Source organism: Crotalus tigris, unplaced genomic scaffold, assembly GCF_016545835.1.
Source record: "Crotalus tigris isolate CLP2741 ecotype Arizona unplaced genomic scaffold, ASM1654583v1 scf7180000017666.379230911805:20528666, whole genome shotgun sequence".
Lineage (NCBI taxonomy): Eukaryota > Metazoa > Chordata > Lepidosauria > Squamata > Viperidae > Crotalus > Crotalus tigris.
Genome location: NW_024096552.1, coordinates 3323882 through 3338415, shown reverse-complemented (window position 1 = coordinate 3338415; position 14534 = coordinate 3323882). Strand labels below are relative to the sequence as shown.

At 42.7% G+C, this 14534-nt stretch overlaps 1 protein-coding gene across 11 annotated transcripts in view; it reads left to right on the top strand.

Moving 5' to 3' along the window:
* The window catches only part of LOC120305102 (tenascin-X-like), a 146875-nt gene that overhangs the window by 97581 nt on the left and 34760 nt on the right, over positions 1-14534 (top strand). For all 11 annotated transcript variants that reach the window (XM_039336510.1, XM_039336502.1, XM_039336511.1 and 8 more), the window contains 2 exons: positions 524-811; positions 3373-3648. In XM_039336510.1, coding sequence (XP_039192444.1) covers positions 524-811; positions 3373-3648 — 564 coding nt within the window. The remainder of the gene's footprint in view (positions 1-523; positions 812-3372; positions 3649-14534) is intronic.

Here is a 14534-nt window from a genome sequence, read left to right as displayed (position 1 = left end):
TTGATGTAAGATGGTGAGAATTCAAATAGATAAGACGTGTATCCTGAACATTAGATCTCACAGTGAATTGTGATAAAAGGAATTGGGGTTATTTAAAATTTGGAAATTATAAATATTCAACGTTACATTTAAATATTAGTGGGAAACTAAAAATTGGGAAAAACTAATTAGGACATTGATTGTCTATAAAGACTGAATGTTAAAATAACTAGGATATGTATAAACTAAAAATTATTGATAAATATAAGAAAGGTATTTTCATTTAATCGATATAATAAGAATTGTATTAGTTTGAATATGAGACAGTAAATACGAAGGGGAAAAGAGAAGAAATATTTAATGTAGTAGTTTGAGATCTGTACTAAAGATACTTGTATGTAATTGAATTATCAATTAACTCAGCCGCCGTGTGGCTTTTTAAATATTTAAATGTAAAATTAGAAAATCAATAACATTTTCTTTAAAAAACAAACAATTTTTTTTGACAAGCATCTGTTTTCTTCTTTGTCCTTCTCTACCACAGAGATATCCGAAGGAGAAAGGACCGTTCAGCCCCAGCTAGGAGATCTCTCCGTCTCTCGGGTCACGAATGACTCGGTGGCTTTGTTCTGGACAGTGGCTGCTGGAAATTTTGATTCTTTCTTGCTCCAATACAAGGACTCTGAGGGCAAGCCCCAAGTCCTGCCCCTAAATGGCACTTCGCGGGGCATCGCCATCACCAGCCTGACTCCTTCTCACAGATACAAGTTCAATCTGTATGGCCTGAACGGGCGCAAACGCCTCGGCCCCGTTTCTACCAATGTTGTCACAGGTCAGAGGGAAAACTGGCTTCGGGGACCTCACAATGGTGTTTATTGATTGTGTTTTTTGTTTATTTATTTTATGGAAAACAGAGGCCAGCTCCCCTAATCTGTTACAGTTGTGACTTACACAGTGCAACAGTAATATACTATAACAGTGATGGCGAACCTTTTAGAGACCGAGTGCCCAAAAACTGGCCCCACCCACACTCCACCCCCCTGCCCCGCCCCCACTCTGCTCCTCCATCCCCGCCCCGCCTGCCTACAGGACCACTCACTGCCTCCAGGGCCCGCTGCAGATCGCCCAGGCAGCCCAGCAGTGCTATGGCGGCCACACCCTCTGCCCTCACCCTGCAGCATCTACTGCATGATGGGGTGTGAGGGCAGAGTCTTGTCTATGCTGCCCGGCTGCCATGTCCTTGGCTGCACTGCTCCGTGTGGGCCACCCTCGAGGGCGACTCTCCTTCAGGGAGGCTGCGGAGAGGAGGGGATCGTGGGGGGAGGCAAGGCTGGGGCAACGGCACGTGTGCCCACAGAGAGGGCTCCGAGTGCCACCTCTGGCACCTGTGCCATAAATTCGCCACCACTGTACTATAAGCTACAGAAAGATCTTCCAGAAACTGGAAGACTGCGACTTTGGGCCAATCCCTCCCTCTCACCTCTAGGAAGAAAAAAGCCAGGGCAAATCAGTTCCCAAAATCTTGCCTAAAAACTGAAAGGCGTTCATGAGGAGTCAGCACTGTATCCAAGAGAGAGAGGGAGAGAAAGAGGGGGGGAGAGAGAAAGATAATACAAGGCTGATATTGATAGAGATGATATAGAAACAGAAAGGCTGATATAGATCAGTGGTTCTCAACCTGTGGTCCGTGAACTCTTGGAGGGGCCACGATGTCATCACGGGGGGGTCCGCAAAGGTTTGAAGAAATGTTATGATTTAAATCTTGAGTTAAGTCTTGTGGGTTCGTGGCCACGGTCAGTGGCCACAAAAGGTATTTAAAGGGAGCCCACGGTGAAGAAAAGGTTGAGAACTACGCTACTGATATAGATGATATAGCAGTGGTGGCGAACCTATGGCACGGGTGCCAGAGGCGGCACTCAGAGCCCTCTCTGTGGGCACGCGCGCCGTCGCCCCAGTCCTAGGCCTTCAGCTGGGTTTTATAAAACCTTTTTGCTTTAGGCCTCCGCTCCCGTGTGCAAAAAAAAAAAAAAAGAGGTTCAAGCAATCAATTTCAACTTCTCGCAGGAAAAAAAAAAGATCTTGCAAAGTTGGAATTGATTGATTGAACTTTTTAGTCCCACCCAGTCTTCCATTACCATCGCAGCCACACCCACCCAATGGGCCACACCCACCCAATGGGCCACACCCACCCAATGGGCCACACCCACCCGGCACCTGACGATGCATAAGTGGGTTTTGGGTTGCAGTTTGGGCACTCGGTCTCTAAAAGGTTCGCCATCACTGTGATATAGAATTACCTCAACTTGAAGAAGAGAATCTTATTAAAGAAATTGGCTATGTAAGTAATGTCTTCAGCTTGATAGCACTGGAAGCTTCTTCTTGGAAGGAGGCACCATTACAGTAACTTCAGTGGATGAATTTAGAACATAATAATGTTCATTTACTTCCCGGGTCAATGAAGATCCAACCTAACGATTTAAAAATTGAAGTTTAAAGTGCAACATCAGCTATTGGTTTCTCGAAGAAAATCTGCACGAATCTGGTCATTTTTTTCAATTGTATTGATTTTGCTGTTTTCTCTCTCTGTCTCTCTCACACACACACTTACTATAATGACCATCTATCTATCTATCTATCTATCTATCTATCTATCTGTCTGTCTGTCTGTCTGTCTGTCTGTCTGTCTGTCTGTCTGTCTGTCTATCTATCTATCTATCTATCTATCTATCTATCGTATGTATCTATTGTATCTATTTATCTATCTATCGTATGTATCTATCATCTATCATATGTATCTATCGTATCTATCTTTCGTATCTATCGTATCTATCGTATCTATCTAATCTATCATTTTTTTCAATTGTATTGATTTTGCTGTTTTCTCTGTCTCTCTCACACACACACTTACTATAATGACCATCTATCTATCTATCTATCTATCTATCTATCTATCTATCTATCTATCTATCTATCTATCATCTATCTATCTATCATCTATCTATCATCTATCTATCTATCGTATGTATCTATTGTATCTATTTATCTATCTATCATATGTATCTATCATCTATCTATCATATGTATCTATCGTATCTATCTTTCGTATCTATCGTATCTATCTATCTAATCTATCTATCTATCCATCTATCGTATCTATCTATTGTATATATCTATCATATCTATCTATCGATCTGTCAATCGTATCTATCTATCTGTCTATCATCTATCCATCCATCCATCCATCCATCTATCCATATATATTTTAAAAAGTGACAAAATCAACCCACCCAAATCCCAAACAAGAGTCCTGCGGTATTCCCCTTGTATAATCTTTCACAAGAAAACCGGCATCGTCCTATTTTCAATCCAGATCGTCTTCCTTCTCTCTTCCAGGCCAAGGCACCCAACCCCTTAAGCTGGGAACGTTGTCCGCGCACAACATCACATCGGAATCCCTCCTCCTGTCTTGGACTGTGGAATCTGGGAATTTTGACTCTTTTATCATCCAGTACCGGGATGCGGCAGGCAAATCCCACGCATTGCCTGTAGACGGAGGATTGCGACTGCTGCGGTTCCATGACTTGGTCCCTTCGCACCGATACAAGTTCAACCTTTACGGGGTCTCCGGTCGCAAGCGTCTCGGCCCCATACCTGTGGAGGCTGTTACAGGTCAGTTGCAGCACTAATAGCACCCCCCCTTGGCAACTGTTTTTCATCTTTCTATAATGCTTTTCTTTCCCGAGAGGTCTCATTTTCTGGGTTTCAGTTTCACGTTGCTACTAGGAAAGAGAAGGACGAGGGGGGACATGATAGCAGTATTCCAATATCTCAGGGGCTGCCACAAAGAAGAAGGACTCAAGCTATCCTCCAAAGCACCTGAAGGCAGGATAAGAAACAATGGATGGAAATTAACTAAGGAGAGAAGCAACCTAGAACTAAGGAGAAACTTCCTGACAGTTAGAACAATTAATCAGTGGAACAACCTGCCTCCGGAAGCAGTGAATGCTCCAACACTGGAAGTTTTTAAGAAGAGACAGGGCAGCCATTTGTCCGAAATGGTATAGGATTTCCTGCCTGAGCAGGGGATTGGACTAGATGACCTCCAAGGTCCCTTCCAACTTATTATTATTACTATAGATCATCGCACAGTCAGCCAGATGTTCAGACTGGATTTGGCATTTTGTCTACCTATCGAGTCCTTACCCAGGACCTGGAATAGGCAGATGTGGCTGTTTGATGGTATTACAGATATCGTCGCAGGATGGAAGCAGTTCCTAGTAAGGCCGCCTTTTGCAATTGACTAATAGCGAATTTGTCAATGCCAATGGTGTTCAAGTGGTGCTCCGGTTGTTTTGGGATTGCACCCAAGGCGCCTATGACTATTGGTACTACCCTTGTTTGCTTTTGCCACAGTCTTTCTATTTCTATTTGTAGGTCTTTGTGTTTTGTTATCTTCTCCAGTTCTTTCTCTTCTATTCTGCTGTCTCCAGGCACTGCCACGTCCACTATCCAGACTTTTTGTCTTTCTTATCGACAATTGTTAAGTCTGGGGTGTTATGTTGCAGGTGCTTGTCTGTTTGAATTCTGAAGTCCCAGAGCAGTTTAATTTTATCATTTTATATGACTTTCTCTGTTTTATGATCCCACCAGTTTTTGCTTATAGGCAAATGATATTTTTTGCAGATCTTCCAATGCACCATTGTTGCTACTTTGTCATGCCGCTGCTTGTAGTCAGTCTGTGCAATCTTCTTGCAACAGCTTACCAAGTGGTCCTCTGTTTCTTCAGCTTCTTTGCATGGGCGGCACTTACTGTCTGTTGCTGTCTTCTCAATTTTGACTCTGTATGCATTTGTCCTTAAGGTTTGGTCTTGTGCAGCCAGAATGAGTCCCTCAGTCTCTTTCTTCAATTTTCCTGCTCTTAGCCATTGCCAGGTTTTATTATTATCTGCTTTCCCAGCTATTTTTTTCACGTATTGGCCATGTAGTGCTTTGTCTTCCCGTGCCTCTATTCTGTTCTTCATTTGGTCTTTCTTGTAGGCCAGTTTGGTCTCTCCGGTAGTTAGTAAGCCTTCCTGATATACTAATTTCAGTGCATCTTCATCATTGTTCTTCAGATATTCTTCCAAGCCATTTTTTCTTCTTCAACCATCTGATGTACTTGTAGCATTCCACGCCCACCTATTTGCCTTGGTAGATAAAGTCTATCAATGTCACTGCGTGGATGAAGGGCATGATTCATTGTCATTATTTTTCTGGTCTGCCTATCCATTGCTTTAGTTCTGCTTGAGTCCAGTCCACTATTCCAGCTGTGTACCTAATGACTGGGATTGCCCAGGTGTTGATTGCCTTTATGGTATTTCCTCCATTGAGTTTGGATTTTAAGATCTTCTTCACTCTCTTGATGTATTCACTCTAATCTTTTTCTTGACTTCAGTGTGCTTGATGTTGTCAGCTTGAAGGATACCCAAGTATTTGTAGTATTCTTCCTCATCCAGACTCTTAATGTTATTTTCGTGGGGCATCTTGATTCCTTCAGTTTTCACTATTTTTCCTTGTTTGATAGTAAGTGTGGCACATTTGTCCAAGCCAAACTCCATACAATATCTTGGCTATATATACGGACAGTGTTGAGCAGCGATTCTATTTCAGATGATGTTTTTCCATACAGCTTCAGATTTATTATTATTATTATTATTATTATTATTATTATTATTATCGATCATCGCACAGTCAGCCAGATGTTCAGACTGGATTTGGCATTTTGTCTACCTATCGAGTCCTTACCCAGGACCTGGGATAGGCAGATGTGGATGTTTGATTGTATTACAGATATCGTCGCAGGATGGAAGCAGTTCCTAATAAGGCCGCCTTTTGCAATTGACTAATAGCGAATTTGTCATTATTATTATTATTATTATTATTATTATTATTATTATTATTATTATTATTATTATTATTAAAATTTGCAAAGATAAAGTAAAATGACTGCTTGGTCAGCCTGTAATAATGGAGAGTACTACGCTTCATATGTTGTGCATATACTGATAGTCCTTGACTTACGACCACAATTGACCCCCCCCGAAACCTCTGTTGCTAAACAAGACAATTGTTAAGTGAGTTTTGCCCCGTTTTACAAACTTCCTTGTCACTGTCGTTAAATGAATCGCAGCAGTTGTTGAGTTAGTTGCACAGTTTTTTAAGGGAAACTGCCTTCCCCATTTACTTTGCTTGTCAGAAGGTCTCAAAACGGGATCACGAGACCCCAGGACTCTGCAAATCATCCTAAGTATGAATCAATTGCTAAAAACATCCAAATTTTGATCATGTGAGCACGGGGATGCTGCAACAGGCGCAAGTGTGAAAAATAGTCGCAAGTCACCTTTTTTTTCAGTGCCGTTGTAACTTTGAACGGTCACTAAACGAAGAAGGGTTGCAACTTAAGGACTGTCTGTATTTGTGGAGTCTGGCGACACAGGGCATATGGTTGCCTTTGGCGGCAACCGTTTGTCATTATGAGGAGGAATGAAAAACATAATGTCATAACCAGTTCTCTCATGTACAGTATGACTTTCACAGATCTGTGAAGGAAAAGAAAGCTGAAGTCAGATCATAAGCACAGTGGTGATTTCACTCAGCCATTATTTCGCTTAATGACCAAGTTGCTGATCCCTCACTAAATGAGGACTGTTGTTGTTGTTAGCTGTGAAATCGTGTCCGACCCATCACAACCCCATGGACAACGTTCCTCCAGGCCTTCCTGTCCTCTACCATCTTCTGGAGTCCATTTAAGCTCACGCCTACTGCTTCACTGACTCCATCCAGCCACCTCATTCTCTGTCGTCCCCTTCTTCTATTGTCCTAGTAGACAATCACTTAAATATGAGCCAGCAGTGTGCTGCAGCTGCCAAAAAGGCCAACACAGTGCTAGGCTGCATTAACAGAGGGATAGAATCAAGATCACGTGAAGTATTAATACCACTCTTCAATGCCTTGGTAAGGCCACACTTGGAATACTGCATCCAGTTTTGGTCACCACGATGTAAAAAAGATGTTGAGACTCTAGAAAGAGTACAGAGAAGAGCAACAAAGATGATTAGGGGACTGGAGGCTAAAACATATAAGGAACGGTTGCGAGAATTGGGTATGTCTAGTTTAACGAAGAGAAGGACAAGGGGGGACATGATAGCAGTATTCCAATATCTCAGGGGCTGCCATAAAGAAGAGGGAATTAAGCTATTTTCCAAAGCACCTGAAGGCAGGACAAGAAGCAACGGGTGGAAACTAATCAAGGAGAGAAGCAACCTAGAACTAAGGAGAAACTTCCTGACAGTGAGAACAATTAATCAGTGGAACAGCTTGCCTCCAGAAGCAGTAAATGCTCCAACACTGGAAGTTTTTAAGAAGAGACTGGACAGCCATTTGTCCGAAATGGTGTAGGGTTTCCTGCCCGAGCAGGGGGTTGGACTAGATGACCTCCAAGGTCCCTTCCAACTTTACTACTATTACTATTACTTTCCCAGCATTAGGGCCCTTCTCCAGTGAGTCCTTCCTTCTCATTAGGTGGCCAAAGTACTTGAGTTTCAGCTTCAGGATCTGGCCTTCTAAAGAGCAGTTGGGGTTGATCTCCTTTAGGACTGACCGGCTTGATCGCCTTGCAGTCCAGGGGACTCGCAGGAGTCTTCTCCAGCACCATAGTTCAAAGACCTCAATTCTTTGGCACTCAGCCTTTCTTATGATCCAACTTTCACAGCCAAACGTTGCAACTGGGAAAACCATGGCCTTGACTATACGTACTTTTCTTGGCAGGGTGATGTCTCTGCTTTTTAGTATGCTGTCTAGATTTGCCATAGCTTTCCTCCCCAGGAGCAAGTGTCTTTTCATTTCTTGGCTGCAGTCCCCATCTGCGGTGATCTTGAAGTCCAGGAAGATAAAATCTGTCACTACCTCCATTTCTTCCCATCTATTTGTCAGGAATTGAGAGGGCCGGATGCCATGATTTTGGTTTTCTTGATGTTGATTTTCAAGCCAACTTTTGCATTCTCCTTCTTCACCCGCATCAAGAGGCTCTTTAGTTCCTCTTCACTTTCTGCCATTAGAGTGGTATCATCTGCATAAATGAGGACTACCTTTACTAATGTGTGGAAAACAGGGAGGGAGGAAACGAGATTTTGGGAGGGGTTGAGATTTGAAGGGGGAATGCCAATGCCCTCTGTTTTCAAAGCATCAGCCATGTTGAAGAGTTTAGTGTCAAAAACTGTTATGGAAAACTGGCAGTTTCACTGCCATCGATTTGGGGTGTTCTTCTGCCAGCAAATGAGGCCACAGCCGCATCTTTTCCGTGGGTTGCCTTAAATATTAATTTCATACATAGGTAATCCTTGAGTTACGCTCATAATAAAGCCGGCCCATCTGGTTTGGAACATGAGATGGTTGTGCCTGACTTGATTTTACAGCTATTTTTACGGTGCTCATGAATCAAAGCCATGATTGTCGTGGGCCATTTTTGCCAAAAATTGGAATTAAGGGGTGAAGGTTCATTCTCCGAGCTGGTGGGATGGTTTCCGAACGTCTCGTTACCAGGCTACGTAACATCTTCAGAGGAGTTTAGGGGGAATGTCAGTGTTGGGTGTACTTCTGTTTATAAGAGCTTCAGGTGTGGGTCGTCAAGTGAGGGTCTTGTCATGGGTCAGGTGTGAGTCATCCGGGAGAGGCTGGTGATGGTCTTGTGATGGGGAGGTTACATCAAGTGAAGATCATTGGGAGGTGAACTGGTGGGGGGGAGGGGGCTTGCGTGGGTTGGTTGATAGTCGGTCCTGTCTGTTGATTGGCTGTGTGGTTGATTTGGATTCTGAGGGGTTCCTAGGCTGGTTGTAGGTCAAATGTCATACTACTACTACTACTACTAATAATAATAATGATGATGATGATGATGATGATGATCATGATGATGATCATGATGATGATCATGATAATAATAATAATAATAATAGTAAAGTTGGAAGGGACCTTGGAGGTCATCTAGTCCAACCCCCTGCTCGGGCAGGAAACCCTACACCATTTCGGACAAATGGCTGTCCAGTCTCTTCTTAAAAACTTCCAGTGTTGGAGCATTTACTGCTTCTGGAGGCAAGGCTGTTCCACTGATTAATTGTTCTCACTGTCAGGAAGTTTCTCCTTAGTTCTAGGTTGCTTCTCTCCTTGATTAGTTTCCACCCGTTGCTTCTTGTCCTGCCTTCAGGTGCTTTGGAAAATAGCTTAATTCCCTCTTCTTTATGGCAGCCCCTGAGATATTGGAATACTGCTATCATGTCCCCCCTTGTCCTTCTCTTCGTTAAACTAGACATACCCAATTCTAGCAACCGTTCCTTATATGTTTTAGCCTCCAGTCCCCTAATCATCTTTGTTGCTCTTCTCTGTACTCTTTCTAGAGTCTCAACATCTTTTTTACATCGTGGTGACCAAAACTGGATGCAGTATTCCAAGTGTGGCCTTACCAAGGCATTGAAGAGTGGTATTAATACTTCACGTGATCTTGATTCTATCCCTCTGTTAATGCAGCCTAGTACTGTGTTGGCCTTTTTGGCAGCTGCCGCACACTGCTGGCTCATATTTAACTGATTGTCTACTAGGACTCCGAGGTCCCTCTCACAGTTACTACTATTGAGCATGGTGCCACCTATGCTGTACTTGTGCATTTGGTTTTTCTTGCCTAAATGTAGAACCTTGCTTTTTTCACCATTGAATTTCATTTTGTTAGTTAGTGCCCAGTGTTCAAGTCTGTCCAGATCCTTCTGTACCTGAAGCCTGTCTTCTGGAGTGTTGGCTATTCCTGCCAGCTTGGTGTCATCTGCAAATTTGATGAGTTCCCCATCTATCCCTTCATCCAAATCGTTGATGAAGATGTTGAAGAGTACTGGGCCCAGAACAGAGCCCTGGGGCACCCCACTACACACTTCCCTCCATATAGATGCAGTTCCATTGAGGACCACTCGCTGAGTACGGCCGGTCAGCCAGCTACGGATCCATCTGGTGGTGGTTCTGTCTACCCCACATTTTTCTATCTTGTCAAGTAGTAGGTTGTGATCTACTTTATCAAATGCCTTACTGAAGTCCAAGTAAATTATGTCCACAGCATTCCTCTGATCCACTAATTTTGTCACTTGGTCAAAGAATGCAATAAGATTTGTCTGGCATGATCTATTTTTGACAAACCCATGTTGGCTTTTAGTAATGACTTTGTTTGCCTCTAGGTGTTCGTTGATTCGTTGTTTGATTATCTTTTCCAGGATCTTCCCAGGTATTGAGGTCAGGCTGATAGGTCTGTAATTTCCTGGATCCATTTTTTTTCCTTTTTTGAGGATGGGAACTACATCAGCTCTTTTCCAGTCCTCTGGTAGTTCCCCTGTGTTCCAGGATCTTTGAAAAATATAGTTCAGTGGCTCCGATATCACATCTGCCAGTTCCTTGAGAACTCTGGGGTGTAATCCATCTGGTCCTGGCGATTTGAACTCATCTAGGCTGGACAGGTGCTCCCTAACCATTTTCTTGCCTATCTTAACTTGTGTTTCTGTTTTGTTTTTTATGGGACTATTTTTGATAGGTTGGTCTGTTTTTTCCCTTTGTGTAAAGACAGATGCGAAAAATGAGTTAAATAGTTCTGCTTTCTCCCTGTTGCTTGTCACCTTCTTGCCACTTCCACCCACTAATGGACCAATCATTTCCTTCACTTTTTTCTTGTTCTTTACATGTTGAAAGAAGCTTTTTTTGTTATTTTTGACTTTGGTCGCAAGCCTTAGTTCATTTTGAGCCTTGGCTTTCTTCACTTCATCTTTGCAGGCTCGGGCTATTTGCTGATATTCTGACTTAGTTATGTTCCCCTCTTTCCACTTTCTGTACTTGTCCTTTTTATCTTTCAATTTTTCAGAGAGTTCTTTATGCAGCCATGCTGGTTTCTTTTGAGAGCTGTTATTTTTCCTCTTTGTTGGTATTGTGCTAGACTGTGCTTTTATTATCTCATTTTTCAAAATTTCCCAAGCTTATTGAGTTGTTTTCCCCTTGAGGATTCTCATCCATGGAATCCTTCCCAAGCCCTCTCTAAGTTTATTGAAATTAGCTCTCTTGAAGTCCAAGACTCTAGTTTGACTGTGTTCTATTGGTTGTGCTTCTATAATGTTGAATTCTAATATTGCATGATCACTTCCTCCCAGGGTTCCTATGGCTTCAACACCGTCTATCATTTCATCTCTGTTAGTGAGAATTAGATCCAAAATGGCTAATCCCCTAGTTCCCTTCTCTACTTTTTGGGAGACAAAGTTGTCTGCTAGGTTTGCCAGGAACCTGTTTGATCTTCCACTTGGTGCAGAGTTTGTCTCCCAGTTGATGTCAGGGTAGTTAAAGTCCCCCATTACTATTGTGGTGTGCTTCCTACATACCTTAGTTAGCTGACTAGCAAAAAGTTCATCTATTTCCTCTGTTTGGTTGGGTGGTCTGTAGTATACACCTATGGCAATGTCATTTCCCCCCCCCCCTTTTATATTGACCCAAATGCATTCAAGACAGTTTTTATCATTGTTGTACTCTATTTCTGTGGAGATGTAGTTATTTCTTATATAGAGAGCAACTCCACCTCCTCTTTTATTTGGTCTGTTTCTTTTAAATAATTTAAATCCCTCTAGCTGTGTGTTCCATGTGTGGGTTTCATCCCACCATGTTTCCGTAATGGCAACAATATCGTATCTGCCCTCATTAACCTGAATTTCTAGTTCACCCTGTTTGCTGTTCATACTCTGTGCATTGGTGTATAAACATTTGAGTCCTTTGTGGGTGGCCCTGTGTTTCCTTTCTACATAACCTGTGTGGTGCCTGAGTTCCCCTATTGTCTTACCACCTATTTGGTTAGTGCACTTTATGTGGCACTCGCTATTAGAGGCTTCATTTTGATTGGTAGCAAGGTTGGTATTCTTGTCCACACACACATCTATGCTACATGCACTGATAGCCCTATAGTTTTTAAATTGCCGGGGACAGGGTTGTTCCGTATCAATTAACTCCCTGTCCCCGCTGTTTAGTTTAAATTTCCCTCCAGAAAATCTGTGAATTTATAGCCGAGTAACTCAGTCCCTTTTTTTGATGGATGCAAACCATCTCTTTTGTACATCTTTTGATTGGACCAGCTACTGACATCGTGACTAATATATCCAAAGCCTTCCCCTTTACACCACTCCTTTAGCCACATATTGAATTGTGCTATGCGCTGGCCTTTTCCGTTTTGCTCCTTATACACTGGTAAAACCTCTGAGAAAGTAAGCCTACAGCCTATTCTGCTAAGTTCCTTCCCCAAGCTCTGGAAATCATTCTGCACAGAGAGTACATCTTTTTGGGACAGATCATTAGTGCCAAGATGTACAATAGCCTCCATATCACAGTCCTTGCTGCCATTCTTGATTATTTTAGAAATACGCTTCTTGATGATCATGATGATGATCATGATGATGATAATAATGTTGGAAGGGTCCTTGGAGGTCATCTAGTCCAACTCCCTGCTCAGGCAGGAAACCCTATACCATTTCAGACAAATGGCATAGTTCCAAGCAAGGTGGCATGTTTTTTTTTGTACAATTTAGGTGCTTGGGTCTAATAAATTCAAAATTTCCAAATAATGGAAGTCCTTGGGTATTGCTCTGAGGGTCCTGGTATGAAAATGGATTTCTTTTTCCATAGTTTACTATCTCTTCCTATCAGAGAGCTCACAAAGATAGAGGTTCTGCCTGTTTCTTCCTATTTCCAAACTAAGCTAATTGTGTATAAAAATAAGAACCTTTGTTGATCAATGGTGTGGCTCTCTTGACGAATAATAAATAGCAAGTTGTGTTTCTCCTATCTCCAATTCATCCATTCTCCTAAACTTTTGAAATCAGGCCCCCATCATCTGAGCTGTCTCTATTAAACCAACCATTCTTCAAAATTGGCAGAATAACAGAGTTGAAAGGGACCTTGGAGGTCATCTAGTCCAACCCCCTGCTCAGGCAGGAAACCCTATATACCATTTCAGACAAATGGCTGTCCAGTCTCTTCTTAAAAACTTCCAATGTTGGAGCATTCACTACTTCTGGAGGCAGGTTGTTCCACTGGTTAATTGTTCTAACGGTCAGGAAATTTCTCCTTAGTTCTAAGTTGCTTCTCTCCTTGATCAGTTTCCATCCGTTGCTTTTTGTCCTGCCTTCAGGCACTTTGGAGAACAGCTTGACTCTGTGTCTGTTGATGGAACTGCAATTGGAATTAAACGCCAGTTTTTTTTGGCAAAACCATCATAAAACGTGGTCATATGACAGCAGGTCACATGGCCATAAACGCAGGCCGGTTGCTGAGTACCTGAACAGCAGAGGGAAGGCAACCATCAGAACTTTGAATCTGGGTTGTAAGTACCCCCCAAGCAGGTCCATCAGAACTTCGTCGCTGAAACAACTGGTAATAAGTCGAGGACTACCTGTATCTTTAACTCTAGCAATTTTGCTTCCTGCTTTTGACTCCACAAACAAGAACGATATAAGATTCCAGTTCTCTCCCAATAGATCCAGACAGTCTCAGGGGCCATTCCTGGACTCTCAGCATTCTGTGAAATAAAAATTGTTTGCCAGAAATTGAAGATATTTGGAAAAAAATGTAAACCCATGTCTTTTCGTTACTATTTTGGCTGGGAAATTCTGGGACTTGAAGTCTACACATCTTGAAGTTGCCACGGTTCAGAAACTTTGATATTTGTTGTTGTTATTAATTGCGAAGTCGTGTCCGACCCATCGCGACCCCATGGACAACGTTCCTCCAGGTCTTCCTGTCCTCTACCATCTTCTGGAGTCCATTTAAGTTCACGCCTACTGCTTCAGTGACTCCATCCAGCCATCTCATTCTCTGTCGCCCCCTTCTTCTATTGCCCTCAATCTTTCCCAGCATTAGGCTCTTCTCCAGTGAGTCCTTCCTTCTCATTAGGTGGTCAAAGTACTTAAGCTTCAACTTCAGGATCTGGCCTTCTAAAGAGCAGTCAGGGTTGATCTCTTCTAGGACTGACCAGTTTGAACGCCTTGCAGTCCAAGGGACTCGCAGGAGTCTTCTCCAGCACCATAGTTCAAAGGCCTCAATTCTTTTGCGTTCAGCCTTTCTTATGGTCCAACTTTCACAGCCATACATTGCAACTGGGAAAACCATGGCCTGGACTATACGCACTTTTGTTGGCAGGTTGATGTCTCTGCTTTTTAGTATGCTGTCTAGATTTGCCATAGCTTTCCTCCCCAGGAGCAAGCGTCTTTTAATTTCTTGGCTGCAGTCCCCACCTGAGGTGATCTTGGAGCCCAGAAAAATAAAATCTGTCACTACCTCCATTTCTTCCCCATCTATTTGCCAGGAACTGAGAGGGCCGGATGAACTTTGATATAAGCTCTGGTTAATAAATACACAAACACTTTCTTGGCAGACTTAATTCACAAGTCAGTTAAGATGAACTCTCCTTCCTCCCCAGAGCCCTTACCTCTTGGACTGGGCTGCCTCTTCTCAATCATCCA